The sequence below is a fragment of the Dermacentor variabilis genome, unplaced genomic scaffold (assembly GCF_050947875.1).
Source record: "Dermacentor variabilis isolate Ectoservices unplaced genomic scaffold, ASM5094787v1 scaffold_16, whole genome shotgun sequence".
Lineage (NCBI taxonomy): Eukaryota > Metazoa > Arthropoda > Arachnida > Ixodida > Ixodidae > Dermacentor > Dermacentor variabilis.
In genome coordinates this window covers 5,246,875-5,266,231 of record NW_027460324.1, presented here as the reverse complement: position 1 = coordinate 5,266,231, position 19,357 = coordinate 5,246,875, and the positions used below count along the sequence as shown (strand labels likewise).

General features: G+C 45.6%; 1 protein-coding gene across 6 annotated transcripts in view; it reads right to left on the bottom strand.

Moving 5' to 3' along the window:
• Positions 1–16,501, bottom strand: part of LOC142568051 (nuclear exosome regulator NRDE2) — a 268,770-nt gene extending 252,269 nt beyond the window's left edge. For 3 of the 6 annotated variants that reach the window (XM_075678130.1, XM_075678128.1, XM_075678133.1), the window contains exons 1-2: positions 16,150–16,500; positions 11,877–11,937 (exon numbers count right to left, since the gene is read on the bottom strand). In XM_075678130.1, the coding sequence (XP_075534245.1) occupies positions 11,877–11,937; positions 16,150–16,297 (209 nt within the window). In that variant the 5' untranslated portion in view covers positions 16,298–16,500. Of the gene's footprint in view, positions 1–11,876; positions 11,938–16,149 lie in introns of all 6 variants that reach the window. The other 3 variants (XM_075678129.1, XM_075678132.1, XM_075678131.1) reach the window with 2 other exon arrangements.
• Between the last annotated feature and the right edge of the window lie 2,856 nt (positions 16,502–19,357).

Below are 19,357 nucleotides of genomic sequence, written 5' to 3'. Positions count from 1 at the left end.
GATTGAAAGCGTCATCTGCGATACTTTTTAAGATATGCCCGACTTTGTCCGACTCGGCCATTTCAGCGTCAGCCATGCGGCAGAGTGCTAGCCCATCTCGTATATAGGCAACGTAATTCTCGGTGGACGTTGGAACTCGTGATGCTAACTTCTTCTTGCTGATGATCTTCCGACCCAACGGTTTCCCGAAGAGATCTGACAGCTTCTGCTTGCAGGTCTCCCAGTCACAGAGTTCTGTTTTGTTGTTTTGAAACTACACTCGTACTGTTGTTGCCAAGTAAAAAATTATGTTCACCAGAATCACCATGGGATCTCATTTGTTGTGGCTGCTTACCCGCTTATATATTTCCAGCCAGTCGTTGACGTCAGCGCCATCAGCGCCGCAGAAGGTTCCCAGATCACGTGGATGCAGGAGTAAAAGAGTACACGCAGTCCATGCAGGCACTTCAAACCAGGCACCGTCTCCAGCGACATTGGTGAAGAACCGAAGCGGCAGCCACTGCGACGCTCCGTTCTGAGTCGTTACTCCGCGACTCCACCAAACGTTACAAAGAGGAAGCCCGATTTACAAACATACGTACAACTATTTAAATTGAAAAAAGTTAGTGGTAAACATGCAGGCTGGTACAAAGGTCACAGCTCTAGTGGAATTTATCACTTTCTCTTTGTCTCCCCCTTGTACACATGGTCCTGCCCAAATGCACCATAACAATATCGTCAATTTTTATCCAACGAGCAGCATTTCCCATACAATTTTCAAAACTGAAACACCATTCCTTTGCTAAAATATTATCGCGCGCAAGACTGATGTGCTTTTTGAGTGTTCGAACAGATTAGTTGAGGCGGTATCTTTTTCCAGGGCTAAACCCACAAGCTTAAAAAAAATGCTAATTTTGGTCTTACAGTATCACTCCATTTTTCTTATATCAAAAAGCATGCAGAAACTCCACTGGAGTTGTCAAAGCATGCATAAGCATACACCCAAATTTCATTTGGGCCACGCCTAGATTTGAAGCTGGCCTACTGCCAAATTTCCATTTGGGCCACCCCCAACCAACTCTGAAGTTGGCCCTAGCCCAAAATTCAGTTGGTGCACCCCCAAATTCAACTTGGCTCAACCTCAAATTTCAAGTTAGCCCGCCACCAAATATCAGTTGGCCTACCCTCAAATTAATGTTGGCCCAGCCCCAACTCTTAAGTTGCCTACCCCTAAACTTTATGTGGCCCACCCCCAAATTTCAAGTTGGTGTACCCACAAATTTAAGCTGGCCCACTCCGAAATTTTCAATTGGCCCACCCCAAATATCAAGTTGGCCAACACCCAATTTTAAGTTGGCCCACACCCAAAGCTTAGGTTGGCCAATGCCCTAATTTCAAGTTGGCCCACACCCAAATTTCAAGCTGGCCTACCCCTACTTTTAGCTTCCCCATGTATTGTCTATGTATCCTACGGGTATCTCCCTGACAATTTTCTTTTTTTTTCAACTGTTCCCTATCGCTTATAAAGCTACTATGTGCATTTACACCATTATAACAATTAAATGTTTTAACTTCACAAATAATGCAGCCCGGGTGCACACTGTATCTTGAAAGTTATCTATGACGGGGACAGAGTCTGGTGTGCACTGTGTCTTCGTGACTTCATGTTGATGCGAGGCGTAGTACAGAGGTCAATTCGCTCACTGCTGCTGCCATGCGTCCTCACTCCAGTGTTGTCACAGCGAATTTCCATGGTCATCGAGTGAGATGTGTTCACATTTGCTTGTGTGCGCAAGACACCATGCTTGTTCATTTAGTTAGTAGGCCTATGTTTACAAGTTTATACGGCCGATAAATCTGCTGTCCTTACTTCATATAGCTGTCCACTAATTTACTGTTGCAATCGATGCTTTGCCTTTTGGGCGAAACTGCGACTCTATTTTGAGTAGATCCCAGTCGGCACTTTCAGTGTCTTTTGTTTCGGGTTACCCACAAGTTGTGCCTTTTTATCTGCTTTACGTTCCTTGGAACAAATCGAGATAAGCATTCAGATATAAAAGATTTAAAGTGCACCTGTTGTATCCTACGAATATTTTATCTTGTTTCGGTTTCAGTGTTTAGGTGGGCAACACTGTGTCCTTGTGCTTGTATATAATGGTGGAATGTCTTATTAAAGAGTCAGTATGCAACAAGCAGCCACTGTGCTGGTCACGTCACTCCTCTACTACAATGATGATGAGGATGGTGCCAGTTCGTATGTAATTCCCAAGAGATAACCAGCCACACTTACCGGATGGCTTTTGACAGCACCCCTCCACCGGATCCCTTCCTTCCGACACCGAGTCACCCCGTGCAGTTATGGTCGCGATGGCACGAAATGTTTGAGGTCTACCTGTTGGCATCTGGTGCTTCCAAGTTTTCCCCAGAGCGATGCAAGGCTCTTGCACTGCGTTTTTTGGGACCTGAAGGTCAACGTATTTACAACACCCTCTCTGTTTCGCAGGCGGCAGAGAAGACAAAGGAAGAGAAAGAAACTGCGGCTATGCTGGATGTGTACAACTACGCAGTAGCGATACTGTTCAAGCACTTCGATACCACCTGCAACCTGGTCGTCGAACGTCACCGATTTCACCGCTAGTTTCAGTTCCCAGGCGAGTCTCTTCAAGAGTATTTGACCACACTTACAAAGCTCGCAGCAATGTGCTTATTTATATTGCAAGAAGAATGAATACGAGTCCAGTTCGTTGTCGGCATGTCCTCACATCGTATTCGGGAATGTCTTCGGTTGGAAGGACGTTTACTTTCGTTCAACACGGCAGTTCTTCTTGCGAGTCAAATTGAGCATGCAGCCGTGGATATGAAGGAATTTTCCATTTCTGTGCAACCAGTATTTGCACATACTTGCACACAAGGCAGTTCACCAGCGACGTCACCGCATTCACGGCCGCGTGCTTCCCCTTTTGGTCAGTGTGATAAGCCGAACAAGACAGCTACGCATGGGAACCGCCGGCCATCTTGAGAGCAGCGTCCTCCAAATTTGCAGCAACACAGGAATAGTTCCCACTACAGTCGCCGACCGTTTATTCGGACCTCACGGGGACTGCGAAAATGTCCGAATAAACAGGTGTCCGAAAAAGCAGATTAAAAAAAAAAATGAAATCCTTTATTTCCACGCACTTATTCGGGCTCGGCAGTAGCCTTGGAAGAAATCGTGAATGCGCCGTTGCACGCTGTTCCGTTTACGCGCAATCAGATAAGCCTGAATCTCGGAGAGGGTCGTACGGTCACTATTGGCGGCTGAAAGCACAGTCACTGCTTGTACACGCTCCGCATGCGACGGCAGCGTAGCACATGGTGCATCATATTCCGACTCGGAGTCATTGTCCGGCGGTGCAGCAGAAACCTAACGAATGATCTTCCCGTCGTCGAGTTCTGCGCATGTCAATACAGCAGTGTCAGCACCTATGAAACTGTCAAATGAGACGGTGTCCGGAATCGCAATGCCACCACTGCGCAGGTCTCGGCAGAACATTTTCCGCGTCAGTAGGGAGCACATCGGAAGGCGACAAATCTTACGCCTCCCGGCACCCGCTTGCCGGCATTCCCCAGCGCAGTCTGCGCGGGCACTGTCGGCGCCATTAGACCCTTGACGCGATGTTTACGTATGCCGCGTTGGATCACCGAAACCTCGACACAGCACACAAAGCAAACACCACCGTGCCGACACCAGTCGCACAAACAATAAACGCGGCCTGCTCGCAGCGTCTTGCGCGAGGAAACAAATCAGCTGCTGGATTGTCTTGACATGGCGTAGTAAGCTGAAACCGGAACTGCTGCAGAGCCGCTCTATCTAACCAGGCAGAAACGATAATGAGCGGGGATTTCTAGTAGCGCCACTTCGTGGGGCAGCAAGGAAGCTCCGTTCAAAACAAAAATGGCGTTCAGCAAGTCGAACCATGCACCGGTCAGAGTCGGTGCATGGTGCTCTCGACCGAGTTAGCTAAAGGAGTGTCCGAAAAATCAGACGAGAGGTTGCAAGGTGTCCGAACTTTCGGCAGTTGTTATACATTATAGTCTATGGGGAGAATGGCGGTGCCGCGAAGCTGACCGAATAATCGGGCATGTCCGAATTTTTGGAGTCCGGAAAATCGGTTGGCGACTGTACTTTATTTGTGGCTCTAGCTGGCACCACACTTCATGGCCACGTTGCCCAGCTAAAAGGAAAAAATGTTTCTTTTGTGGCCATATCAGGCATTTTCAAAATGTTTGTAACCAGAGACAGTCGCAAGCAGCTGTCCACGAAGTTTCCGTTGATAGCTCACAGGAGGAGAAAACCGTCCAGATACTTGTGGTTCAATAGCCTTTTACATCTGGAATTTAGATTGACATTCAAGTCAGGCAGGCCACTCTGCAACTGTTGGTCAATTCTGGCTCTTCCGCTTCCATTGTCTGGGGAAGATGTTTGACCAGCATTCGCCTGGTATGCTCCTCTTTCCCGTTCCTTGAGTCGCGCTTCTGGATTATTCCAAGAGATCAATTTCAGTTCGAGGCTGCTTTTTTTCAGAGGTCTCCTTCAAGAATTGCAGCGCATCGCCTTTGTTTTATGTTGTCGAACAGGGCACTTCTCTCATTGGCTTGGAAAGTATTAAGGCATCGAAGCTGTGCAGCGAGTAGTCTCGACTACAGTGCTTTCAAACTAGCACAGTACCGATTGCCGAAATAGCTCTGACAGGTCCGGTCAACCCCCCCACGCAGCTGCCACCAGCGGTTCAGCAACAGTTCAGCTCGCTCTTCACAAATGAGCTGGGTCTTGCAAAAGGTTTTCTTCACAAAATTAAGACACGTGCAGGTATTCGGCTGGTAGCATCAAAACTTTACCACCTTCCTTTGATGTTACAACCACGCGTGTCTTCTGAGCTGCAGCACTTAAATAGCTCGGACATCATTGAACGTACCAATGCACCAGAATGGGTGTCTCGTATTGCTGTAATTTAGAAGAAAGATGAAAGTATTAGGCTTTGCCTAGATCTACATGAACCTAACAAGGCGGTCGTTCTGGACAGTTTTCTGCTGCAGCACATGGAAGAGCTTCTTTATGCTTTGGTGGGGGCAACATACTTTTCGAAACTTGACTTAGCAAATGCCTATCATCAGGTTCTGGATCCTGACAGTGAGGATCTGACAGCTTTTATCACACACGAACGTCTATACCATTTTTAACATGTTTGTTTTGAATTAGATTCATCTGTCGCATTCACCTGTTTATTACCCGCAGGCAAATGGACAGACCGAACGGTTTACCCGCAAGTTCAAGACGCACATCCAGCTGGCGCATCTGGAACTGCATCTCCTGCAAAAGTGCTGCACAAGACTGGGTGCACACCACACCCCACAACAGGAGTAGCCCCGGCGGTACTACTTCACGGCAGGCTGCCAAGCACCAAACTTTACATCCTCAGCTCATCGCCTGAGTCATTCGCAAAGACACCCAACCAGGAACTGGCCAGGTTACGGCAATATGTTAAGCGCAGGCAACAGTACAGCCTGCTTTGCAACAGCAAAGCCTACACTGACAGAAGGTGAGCTGCAAAGCTGACAATGGTGGCAGTAGGAGATGTGGTACAGCTGAAGAAGCCATCGGTTTAATACAAGGGTGACACTTCCTTCTCAAAGCCTAGAGAAGTCATAGGGAAACCAAGACCAGCATCCTTCATCCTCGATGATGGCAGAATGTGGAACATGGCAAAGCTATGCAAAGTGCCTGCTCACCGCACGGGCCACAAGAGCCTTGAGCAAGATGCTGCATGGCATGACCCACCAAATCATAAGGATCTTTTTGATGCTCCACTTTACACTGCAACCTCGCAACCAGTGCCCGCCAAGGCAAGCATTCCTACAGTGCAACCTGTGCATAGGGCAGGGTGCGATCCCCCTTCACCAACAAGGTCAGCCACAGGACGGTCTCCTGCATCAGAGACTGTGCCATGCCCTCCTGTGAACACTAAGGAAGGGAACCACTTGTCACGCCCCTCTGGCCATCATATTCAGCCACACCAACACAGACGGCCACTGGCCAGATATATAGAGACAAGCTGTTAATGTGTACCAATCTTTCCTTTTTTGCATATGATGTATTTTTTTATGCATATATATATTTCAATGTGTATTTCTTCATGTTTTTTTCGATGTTGTTGTCATGTACAAATGAAGCGCAATTAACCTACTAATGAACTAACACATTCACAAAAGAAAAGCGGGAGGGTAACTAGGCTGTATCATGTATATATTTTACCTGGTTTCGGCTTCAGTGTTTATGTGGGCAACACTGCATCCCTGTGCTTGTATACAATGGTGGAATGTCTATTAAAGAACCCCTCACCAGGTCTGGCCATTTCGAGCTGACAAGTGCAGAGCATACAATGCACGCCAACGATCATGTTTGCAAAGAATTACATCACTACGCATCACGGAAAGGTCTGGAATTTCAATCCGAACGCCGTTTTCCCTTCTCCTCGAGGCCGCTGTGCTCCAAGCCAGACGGTGACGTACTCGCATCCCTGCGCCTACGTACTCGGGTCTGCAGTGTGACATCGCTCGTGGTGACACACGACTTTGAGAATTATTCAAGGCCCCATCTGTTATTTGTGTTATCTGTTGCTTGAATTGTTGAACTGAAGTTTAGAGAAATAATAAAACACACAAACAGAATGTCTGCGAATTTTCTACTTTACTTCGCACCAAAGCATGAGAGATGTACTTCTGCTTCGTCTGCTTGTTTCCACAGTCGTGCAGTCATGTACGCAGGTACCACAACTATGCCATTTTCTACCGTGTTCCAGCGCGTGATCATGCTCTTCGATCTGCTTGTTCTGCCTCAGTATTCATGTAGCACTGAAGTATACCGCTAGTCATGTGTCCTTGTGCTCAGCGCACAAAATCATGCGCTGCACGAACGAGACAACAGCTCACACGCGACGCTGTCAGCGAAAGTGTGCAGCACCAAAAAAAAAAAAAGCAAGGAGAAAAGAAATGAATGTACTGTATGCGTCATGCGATCCTTGAGGTCCTGTATGAGATAACGCAGGGAAGGAATTTCGCTTGCGGAGGCTAGACGGGGCGAGTTCAGAGAGCGTCTTGCTTGGCAGTGGAGCCTGCCTGCTGAAATCATGGGTTCGTGGCACTGAAATATTTCTATCTCGGCTATTGATGAGCCTATTTGAAAAATTTTTGCAGCAGAATGCTCCCTAGAGGACATGTAACAACTTGCAGCCTATGACCAAAGTTTGCTATGGGGCCTGGTAAGGGGCCCTTTAAAAAGTCAGTATGCGACAAGCAGCCGCTCTGCTGGTCACATCGCTCCTCTACTATAGCATTGACATGTTGTCGGCTCCTTGAAAACTGTACACACATGCTGTTGGGATTTTGTTAGTCTTTCATTCGCGACACTAAGATGAACTATAGTTGATTTATGGTCCAAAATCCCATATTAAACTGCAACATTATAGGAAAATGTTTTGTCAGGCAGAAACAGCAGATGAATAATGGATTCATGCTGGTCCTATATGCGTGTTGGGCTCTTCACTATTTGCACAAAGCTGTGATTTACCATTATCTCTAACATTAGGTCAGCGTGTGAGTGATGCAAGGGACCTGAAACTCGGCCACTTCAATCAACTAGGTAAACTGAAGTTTCCAATTAGCATGATTCTGCTTTTCTTGCATTAATGAGTGCACTTAAGTGAGTATCAATGTTTTGAAAGAAATCAACAGGACATAAACAACACTAAAAACAACAGTATAATTAATGCAGGTGTAGTTGTGCATATCGTTGATGAGCAAAATTAATGAATCTCTATTACTGCACTCTCACTGCCTTCGTGTCTTGTCTTATGCTTAGCAACATGGCCCATTGGATTCACTACATGATTGAGCAATTCTAATGTTGAAAAGCACAGGCAGTGAGCATTTGAACTTGCCCCGTACATGTTTAAGTGTCACCTTCCAGAAACTATTAAACTTTCTTTCGCTCTCTCCGAGTAATGCTGACAAACAAGTATTTAGCACAGCGGCAGTCATGCCATTGTCTGATATCAGGTCATTTTACTGACTCCTCCATACACTGAAAGTACACAATATACCTTCAGGGAGCCAGTGAAGTGTGTCAAATGAGAAGATGCAAAGGAAGATACCTCAATAGTAAATGTGTAATTTGACACACAATGTATATACATACCAGCCAACCTTAAAATTAAAGCAAATACCACATTCAAAGCAAAAGAAGAACAGTGAAATTTGGCATAAAAAATACTAAATGTTTCTTCACTCAAGATGATAACTGTTTATTAAATATTGTAGATTTTGTCATTTATAAGATTGCTGTGAAGAGGCACTAGATCTCCACCCTAGACAGTCACATCTTGAACGATGTGCACCGCAGAGGTACAATTATCTGAAGTATTTAAGAAATATTTATCTGATGGAGGGCAAAATTTAAGTTTCCAATATATTTTGTTTCTACAGAGGGGGCGGCAGTGCTACAGGTATAGGTTTGAAAGAACTGAGCAGGTTTGAAAAAAACCACTTGGAAAAACCTGCTTGGCCCTGTACTGGATCTTAAATCTATTTCTGTGATTACGACAATGGTAAACAAACTAAAGAAAAAAGAATCGAGCATGTCATGGTAAATTTGTAACCATATAAGCCACTACTTGTAGTTGCTAGAGCACACAGTAGCTTCACCATTGTCCAGCCACTATGTGCTTTGAAACATGCTCAATAAAGGGAGCCATTTTCTGCTATGTGAAACAGCAAAGGCAGAGAAAATTCAAATTACCCCCTCACATGTTTATCTGTCACTCAATCAATAATGGATTGACAGAAAAAGCAATGTTTTTTACATACCAAAGCTATGCCTAGGCAACGGTGAAGGATCCTAGGTTAGTTCTGACCACACAGGGTCCCTTTATGAGCATCTGAATACCATTACATGGCTGTTTTTACACTTTCATGGCAGCCAATGCAGACTAAGAGTGAAGCACAAAAGCCCCCCCCCCCCCCAATGATGGTCATTCATTTATTCCACAACAGCAAAAGAAGCAGATACTCAACTGTGTTGCACTCTCCTGCGCAACCAAGGGGGAGGGGGGGGGGGGTCCACCTAGTGAACATGTCTATTTCGTCTGCTGCTGCTGCTGTGCTGATTCATTGGCTCGGAGCGCCTGTGTCTCCTTGTCAGCCAATCAGAACTTCAGCAGCAGACGAAATGAACACATCCACTAGGTGGACACTAAACAGAATACCCCCAACCCAGGGCTGTTGTAATTAAGGATTCCTTTGACTTGATTCTATTCCTTTTTTGTCATCCACCAGCATGCTTGACTGGCTTACTGCGGCAATAATGTACCAAAAAAACCACTGACAAAGTGCGGAAAGGAAAAGAATTGCAATATGTATCCACGCATAAAGTGTCTACCTGCTTTTGAATTATCGCTACTTAATAAGTAATTTTGTCATAACTGACTGCAGTAAATTTATAAAAAGGTACTTCACTTCTATTTTATGTTTTTGCCCTTTTTTGCTGCCTTTTCTATGTATTAATTTTAGCCATGTATAAATTACTGGGTTGCATTGTGTTCTGTTGCCCCACAGCCTCCGCCTGATGTACAGGGGTGAGAACGTAGACAAGTAGAGAGTTGATTTTATTTTCACCCCCTCTACCAAGATTGTACAGATGCGAGTCCATCATTATTATTATTAAGTGAATTGCTACATCATACCAGCCCAGAATGTGGCAGCACGAATTGGCTCAGCATGAGAAGCACAGATAATCGGAGAAGTGGTACAAACACGACAGATAACCTTGTCTATTTTCATCTTGACCGAATGAAATTGACTTCGTGGGAGGACACACCAGACAGAATGAGAAGGTGCAAACTGTTGAATGAAACCTTGCAAGTCGAATGAGCCTCTGAAGCTAGCACAATTCTTCGCTCTACTTGACCTTGTCTCATCATCTGCACTGTTCAGCCTGCACAGGAAAAAGCCCAGCTTAAAGCTCCCGTGAGCGACTGGTTCACTGCGGTCAACGCCGCTACGTCTGGTGGGTGCCTAGCTCTTCATTCCTACAGCCACGCTACAGGCCCGAGGTTTCAAATGAATATGCAGAATGAAAAATTAGAGCAAGTACATTTTTGTTGTTATTGTTTTAGCTACCATGAGACTGATAACATTTTAATGCACCCATTGTGCAGTTTTTCTGTTTCTGCACAGACTGGGTGCACTGATATTACTGTATTTATTATTTCCATTAACTACAGCAGTTTGTTGTAAAAAGGACATACGAAGGTAGGAAATGAAGGGCCATGGGCATCATGACTGTCTCATTCGTCAATGAACAACTAAACTGTCCCGCAGCCATGAGAAAGATGCAGGTGATGTGAAAAGACAGGGCATGCGAAAGTTACCATAAAAAGACGTAGACAGAATAGCAAAAAAGAAGTGAAAAGTGGAAATACCTAGAAGTACATGATTATACATGAAATACAATGAGGCTACATAAAATACATTACAAGAGAAAGAAATGTATGTGCAAAAGCGATTCACAGTACAGGGCTGTGCACTGTGTCAGTCAGCCGCACAGTGTTGTGCCATTACCTAGAGTGTAATTATTCTTTTTTTGTATGTGTGTGAGCTGAATGTGTAGACAATCAAATTTTTTTTACTTCAAAGGTATGCTGTCTGCAAAACCTAGGTTTCCTCGAGACAAACTTTTGCACAGGTCTGCGCTTCCCATCCCTCTTGTGATGCTCAATAAATTATTTGATTTGATTTCAATTGCTTTTCCACTCTTGCTGGCTCCCGCAAGTCAGCATGCAAGGATGTACCATTAGCAAGAATTCAAATGCAAACAAGGTAAAAATGGCTAGACTGCATTGCCTTGTTTTCAGTGTTGCCCAATTTCATATCAGTCCTCAATTCAGGCTCCAAAATGTACATTTAGGATTAAGGTGTGCTTAGAAACCAGCTATAAAACAAGTGCACTTGGCAATCCCAAACATAACTGGTGTTCGAGTTCGCACATGAATGTATGCTGATGATACCCAATGCACCTTATTTTGCGAGAACTGATCATGCAGGCCATGTCTCAGCTAGGCGTCTGCCTCTGATATGGATGTACACTTGTTTTAGAGCACAGCTCTTAGGTGCCCATTCTTGCAGCGAGCGTCAGCGTAACCAAAGCGAACGAGCACAGCGAAAAGTGAGTGAGAATGCGGAGCAAAACAGGGGATGAAAGATGCAAGAAGTGGAGGAGGAGGGTGCAGCGGAACAATGAGGTGGAATGTGGACGAGGGTATGGTGAAAGGGTGAGAAGCGTAGTGTAGTGACAATGGCTACGAGAAGGCGCCAGAGTAGTGTGCATCATCTGGGAGGCCTGTTGGCAGCAGCTGCTGTGAATCGCGCCCACGCGTCACCCATGCGCTGGCTCTCGCAATGTTACTGTTACCGAAAAAAAAGTAACCGATTACAATAACAATCCCTTCATTCAAAAGTGTAATTGATTACAAGTTACCAATTATTGCCCCAGGAAAGTAATCTACCAGGCTTGTACACGTTACAGAAAAAAAGTAACCGATTACAATTACAATCACCTCCTTCAAAAATGTAATTGATTACAAGTTACCAAATATTGCCCCAGGAAAGTAATCGAGCAATTACTAAAATATTGGAGTGGTGCCACCTGTTTCAGACTACGGTAGCTCTTGTTGTTGAAACTGCCGATTCACAAAGGTATCTGGAAGTTACCAGGTTATTCACAGAAGTGGTTGGGCTGCAGTAACTTGACTAGGGCATTCAGGTAATACATAAGCCTGCTTCAAAGAGACCCCATCACAACTCACCTGAGCAAGTCCTGAAGGGCAGGATCATAGCTAGCATTGCAGAGCCAATCCGGGAGTGCACCTGATGAAAAACAAAGCACATCAGTCACACACAGCTCTCTGGCTTGTTGGCGTCCAAATCCAGCACAGCATACTCCTTCAAAGTGCTTGCTCCCTTAAGGATTGGATCTGGGCTAGTTTGTTGCTGCATCATGGTGCTTGCATGACATGATTATAAGAAAAAGCTAACCAAATTAAATTTTCCTTAAAGAGATGATAAAGAGAAGAGCCAAGTTGAGCTAAATGACCTTCCTAGAAGACCAAAAAGACCCCTGTCACCCTGAGAGATGGCTTGACAGGCAAAAAAAAAAAAAGACACGAAAGACCGGGGGGGGGGGGGGGGGGGGGGAATGGTTTGTCGGTAAAGGTGGAGTACATTGTATTCTGAAGGAGCCATAGACTGGACATGGCAAGTTTTAGGAACTTTTACTGAGCCACAATGAGCCCAAATATGTAAAAAAACACCCTGACATCCATGATGCTGAACTGACATTTCGGTACAAACTTCAAAAAATTATACCTTGGCTTTCATTTTCCCTGGCTGAGAGCACACGCAAATTCTTTTAAGGGTTCGATAGGCAGCAATATCACTGTACATTGTGGCAAGTCCAAGTGTCACCCTGATCTAAACAAGAGCCAGATTGAGCTAAAATAGTGCAAGCACAGCACACGGCAAATATCTGAAGCCCATTTGATACACAAAGAAGGAGGCCTTAGCATCAGCACGATGTCACTGCTCTTGCACAAAAAGGAGATATTGTATATATCACGATAGGTCTGACTTATGTTTCCAACTTCCCCTTTTCCTTTCTTTGTTGTTCTTTTAGAATGCATAAAGTTCAATTCAAGAAGCAATGAACTCATATGGCTGCCAGTTAACACAATGTGTGTGTCGCTCTTTTCTGTGTACTTCGTCCGAATGCTAGTCCTCTAGAATTTTGGCATTGAAGAGCTGATACAGTTGCCCAATGAAAAACCAGTACGAAAGGAGAGTTACTAATTGACTGCTTGTGTAAATGCTATGGTGCAACTGTTTACATGTCTGCTCTCATATCATATATAAAATAAATATAGGAAGGCTGCTAATTGTTCATACCAAAACTGGTCAGTACATGCCACTATTTTAGTATGTTTTCTTTAACTGTATCTTGTTATTCTGTTTTTTCTAATAATTGATAGACTATATGTTAAACTGCATTGTTATCTAGTATTGTAAAGCTAGTACTAAAGCAGGCTAAATACAACTTATTGATTGCTCATGTGACTGCTACTTGGTATTGAGCCCATGTCAGTGCTTTTCATGTTCCATAACGCTCAATTATGTGAACATCCTTCATTTTCACATGTCATGCATGCCTGCACACTGAACATGCTGTGTTCGTCAATATAAGAGTGGGATTCGTCATGCAACATGCTGGCCTGTAATTTGTGGTACACAAGAAGCACTCGCACATCAAATAAAATTCAAGCTACAAGTAGATGCTGCATGCTTCTCATTCTTGTCATCCATCTATGTTTTACTAGAGTTACCCTCAAAGCTGTGCACCAAGTTGTTCAGTTCTTTTTTATGTCATAATCGGGTCTCTAAAGCAGAGATGATCAGTAACAAATTTGTTGTTAGAACTATTTAAATGCAACATGAAAATGTTTCTGCTCTACAGTATCTGTGGACTAATAAACTTATCTTCACTATAAGAGTATCTTGTGGGTTGAAATGAGGGTTCAGAATAATTGCCTATACGATGACATAGCATTAATAAAGTAGCCTGATCATGAGTGGTTAACTTATTGTGGTCTTACTGTTACTGCAGCTAACAATGTGCTAGCTTCCTTTTCTTCTTTTCATCCTGATGTCTACTCTACACAGCGTTTTCCTCCTCTGAACATTCATGTAATAATATATGAAGAAAGCTAAAGTATTCGGCCATTTGTGTAAAACTGCAAAGCTATGGTGAAAACAGGGGACATCTTAGTTTTTGGCCTAAGCTGGGAAACAATATGCTGCACGACCATGTTCAGCAATTTCATTAAAGCTGTAGACCATTAACACCTGCAATACTCACGGAAGAAGTGCTCCCCATTTCCACATCCTTCCACATAAGAATATTACTAATACATAGTTTGCTTGTTGCACAACAAATATGGTATGCTCACAAGCTTTTTGGCATAATGCACATTCCAACGTAAGAAGCGTAGTGGAGCCTGTTGGTAGGTCATTTGGAATAAAGGAAAACAGCTCTGTCGATACAGGATGCACAACAGCATGAAGAGTACAGTCATTTGAGTGTTGAAATACCAAACCGGGTGCACAAGTGTCTAGGGTGAACTGCCTACTGAATTCTGCAAGGTGGCTGTTAGCGTTTTGAATAAAATGTAAAGTGTCATTACCAATTAAGGACGTCAGTTTACTCTTGCGGTCATTTTATAACTTTAGTGTTATGAATTAATAAACATGTTTCTTTAGCTCTAGAGCTCATCAAAAGTGAATCACCTAGTGCCGTGACGTTGCTGCAGCGGCCGTCGCATTCGTCGTTTCATTTCATGTTAGCCACATTCATTGAACAATGCACAGGCAGAGTTCTGACTGGTGTGGTAGAATTCTGTTGCCAAATTTGCGGGTCAATGTTGCCAGACTGCCTACCAAATATGAGAGGGAAAAACACCGTCAAATGTAGCAAATGCAACAACGCCGTTTCCGAAGCACACAGGGTTATGAGATCGGAAGTATAACGTGGGCACTTTCCCAGCTCCCGATAGTACCGTAAAGTTGCTGCATAACCTGTGCGCTTTCGAATCGCTTGCTGGTTGCAGGCTCTGTTCTCCGACAGTACGAAGCGTTTTCTTTCACTTCGCACGCTGTGCCTGGTCCGCACGGGATGAGGCTTTCGCTGGATCTGAAAGTGAGACATGTTGCATAACACTCGGGACGCATTCTATAGCTATGTGCGATCGCTGCAACGGTAGAAAATGGTTTCATTGCCTTGCTTTGCATAGGCAATCTTCTGGGACTTATGCTGCTCGCAATACAGTCTTTTCTGAAACTGAGACGGATTGCATAACACTTAGGGTGCATTCTACAGCTGCGCATGATCACTGCAACGGGGCAAAGTGTTTGCTGTGCCTTTCTCTGCGTAGCGAATTTTTCTGATACGCGACGCAAAAACCCCCGGGGCTTTTCTCGCTACGCGCGCGGTGTCTGCCGCAAGTGCGTAGCACACCAGCGCGGATCTTTTGCTACATGCAAGTTATTCTTACCTGCACAATACATATGCTTCTTCTTCTTGTCTGTCACCATGCAAAGCAAGATAATGCAACCGTTTCGTACCATTGCAGCTATCACGCGCAGCGATAGAAAGCACCCCAAGTATTATGCAGAAAAGTCTGTATTGCGAGCAGCATAAGCCCCAGGAGATTGCCTATGCAAAGCAAGGCAATGCAACAGCTTTCTACCGTTGCAGTGATCGCGCGTAGCGATAGAACGCACCCCGAGTGTTATGCATTGCGTATGTTTCAGAAAAGACTGTATTGCGAGCAGTATAAGCCCCAGAAGATTGCCTATGCAAAGCATGGCAATGCAACCATTTTCTACCGTTGCAGCGATCGCACATGGCTACAGAACGCGTCCCGAGCGTTATGCAACGCTTCTCGCTTTCAGATCCAGCGAAAGCCTCATACCGTGCAGACCAGGCACAGCGTGCGCAGCGAAAGAAAACGCTTCGTACCGTCGGAGAACATTGCCCGCAACCAGCAAGCGATTCGAAAGCGCGCGGGTTATGCAGCAACTTTACGGTACTATCGGGAGCTGGGAGAGTGCACAGGCGTTATACTCCTGATCCGGTAACCCTGTGCGCTTCGGAAACAGCGTCATTGCATTCACGGTTGCATTCGCTACATTTGACGGTGTTTTTCCTCGTCAAATTTGGCAGGCAGTCTGGCAAACTTCTACCACACCAGTCAGAACTCTGCCTGCACACGCCACACAATAGGTATGCTGTCCCAAGGATGAAGAGGCAACAACCATGAACACGTGAAATGGTAGCTCAGAGCCGTTGCGATCGGGCTGATTTGTAGAAATCTTGGCTACAGGCAGCGAAAAAACAATGGATTACAGAGACAGGCACCCGATTCCAATGCTATTTGGCACAACATGAGGCCAACGCTAAAGGGAATCAAAATGAGATGAGTCAAAACGCCACGCATGTGACAATTCAGAACACAAAGTATTGGCACCAACTTTCTGAAGGCGCTGACTGGTCCGACTTGTCCTGCGTTAGTGGTGATGACGAACTGAGACTTGGAAACAACACCGGCCTGGCGTCACTCTGCGATGTTGCTTCTTTCGTAGTTGCATACGCCGGAAAGAGGGAAGGACCCTGCGCCATTTCACATACCTTATTCGCTTTGCGCAAGGCAGTTACGAACAAAATACACTGCTCGTTAGTAAAATGCCACAAGAGACGAATACGTAACGTAACCGCGACCTCCAACTTCACTCAAACTCCTTTTCAGATATCTTTGAGCGCGGCGCCATGATGAACGCTGGTGAGCTGGTGGCGCCTACTGAGAACGTGCTGAGACATTGGCTGAGAACAAGAGCCAAGCCTATGGCCAAGCCAAGGAGGCGTTGGCCAAGCCCGTGTGCAAGCGTAGAGTTACTCACAGAGTTGCAAGAGCTTGTAGCATAGAGTTACTATGGCTTGTAGTATGGTAGTGTCGTGGCAAAGGCTCCCGCATGGGTGGACGGATGCTATGAGTATCCCCTTTGAAAAGGAAGGGGTGGTGGATTGCGCCACTAAGCCAACTACAAGTATGGTGGCTAGAAAGGGGACGTGTGATGACCGCGGCGCCCTTCCCGTAGAGAAGGGTGATGCCATTGTGCGTGACCGCCGCTAGGGCAATACAGAGCGCTGCCGCCCGGGGCGCCGTCAGCATTTCCGCGGAGACAGCGGAGAGAAGGCAACGAGTACGGCTATACAGCGCTTGGGCGCCGGATTTTCACGGTTTTGCTGCAGACTGTTGCGTGTGCTGCTTATTTATGACTGCTGTGGGCTGAATAAGATGCCTTCAACTTCAAATAAAAAAGTCAGAGGTGTTGCTTCGTGCCAGGGTGCGATTCCGGTTACAAATCTTGTTCAGAAAAAGTGTCCCTTTTCCGTGCGCCTACTTGCCAAGACTGTTGTTGAAGTGGGCGCGTGCCATTCCAAGGGCCGACAAGCCGCTGCAGGAAAATTCAGCTGCTTGCGCAAAGCACTTTGGCGCAAGGTATGTGGTTCTACCATGTTAACGTATATAGCAGGCCAAATCTTTAGCTAGCTCATCTAAATGCTGTTTTTTTTTTCTCCTTTCCGCGCGCTACGACGGAACGAACTTGCGAAACAGTCGATGGTAACTCATGCTCACAAAGCTCGTGAAGATAGTGTAGTCATTTGTTAGGTGCTGGCGCACAGCAAGTTCCCACTCGCGCAGCCTAGTCAAAGATTTGGGCGGCTATACCTTACTGCTTTTAAAACACGTGGTACAAACACAAACAATGCTCTACAGCTGAAGTACGAGTAAGATGCACTCCTGGAAAATGAGAAGCAGGATGATGTATTCCCCATGGAGGCTGTTGAAGTGGCCGTGGACCATGCGGACTATGTTGAAAAACGAAGCGATGCTCGCGTTGCAGCTACGTGGCCAGGAAGCGTGTTCTCTCAACTAGCTGTGCAGCATGCAGGGATGCCTACCTTGTGCCGAGAGACTGTGTCTATAGTGAACTAGAACACCATAACTGTGTCCCAAAAGAACTCGCAGCTGATGCCTGCAAAGAGTGGGACTAGTTTGGGTGGGCTTCTATACCCGTTGGAGTCACTGTATCGTCTGATTCAAGCTTGAAATGAGGCTGACGTATGAATTTAGCAAAACGCGTCTGCATTCTAAAGCTGCTTTCAGCATACTCGAGAAAGTGAGCACAAATGTGCCACAAATTGGTTGTGGGGAACATTGCCTGGAACTTACAAAATCAGGGGTCAGGTTTTTCTGCCTTACCAGAATTCACTTTCTTTTAAAGAGCCTCAACCACGAAATGAATGAGAAAAAAGGCAAAAGAACAAAGCCTTGCGTGATGCGAAGCAAGAAGCAGAAAAGTACAATCTGCTTTATGCAATAAAGTTTGCTTGTCCAGGAACATGTTGCTTTTGTATATCTGGTTTTTTTAATTGCAGTGAGAATGAAATGACTTCAGGACGTTGCACTACAAGGTATGTCATGATTTAATGCTGATTTGGCAGGTGTAAACCAACTTAAACGCTTTCGTACGTAATAACGCTACAGTGTACTAGATAGGGGCAGTGTGTTCAGACGGCGCAGCGCGCCACGCACCGCTTTGAAGCCGGGAGCATAGACAGGTCCCGGATGTATGCGGCGGCGCTGCAGTCGCACGGGCTGTACGGACGCGTTCTCCGTGTATTGCGTTCTGTGGTGTTGCGGCCAGTTGCAGCGTGCTTGCCGTGTGCTTGCTCTGAAGGGCTCTGAAGGCATTCCTCGAGTTTCTGTCTCGTTGGGAGTCACATGCAAAAGGATTTCCATTTGTTGGGCGTGTTGGTTGACTGGCTTCGAAAGCATATTTAGCGCCAGCGAACAAGGACAGAAGGGAGACGGCCCCACAATGCGCTAACTTTAACTTGATTGTCAGGAAACACCCGCCTATTTAACTGTGCATGGGTTAAATAGGTGGGTGTTTCCTGAAAATCAAGTTGTTGAAGTTAGCGCATTGTGGTGTCGTCTCCCTTCTGTCCCTGTTCGCTGGCGCGAAATATGATTTCCATTGCAAAAGGACTTTGCGGCTTGAGCCAGTCGACGGCAGATGGGCTCCGTGTGACATTGTGCAGTACTTTGGCTCTGTTAGAATACTTGGAAGGAGAGTGTTTTAAATACCTGTTGACATCTAGACTAAGCCAATAAATGTTGGAGAACTTCTTGTGAGGTAGTCGTGCGGATCCAACGATCACCCAACGCCGCCTCAATTTTTGATTGTTGTGAATTGCATTTCTTCACGTGGTAGTGACGGTGAAGAAAGCAGCAATACGGTGGAATACAAGACTAGCTTTTATTGGGCGAACCTGTGCCCACAAAAACAGGCTACAGTTCTAGCACAACGATAGCGGCGAACACGGTCGGCGATCGTCGGAAATCTGATCAGCGGGTCAAGCGCGTCGGCTTTTGAGACTGCTACTGACACTAGAGATCTGCAAAAGAAGAGAGCGGCAGTCCTCACATTTCTTGCGAGCAAAAAATTTCTGCGCGACATACCCTGCCATATGTAATGGATGAGGCGGTCACCGCTCCTTTCCTCCACATAAGTCCGGTGCTCTGCCGGAGTATTGTTTAGCCTTTGCTCTACCAGCGTAAGATTTCCAGCTTCAACTAACTCGTCAATTGTGACGCAACGTCCCCTTCCTTGT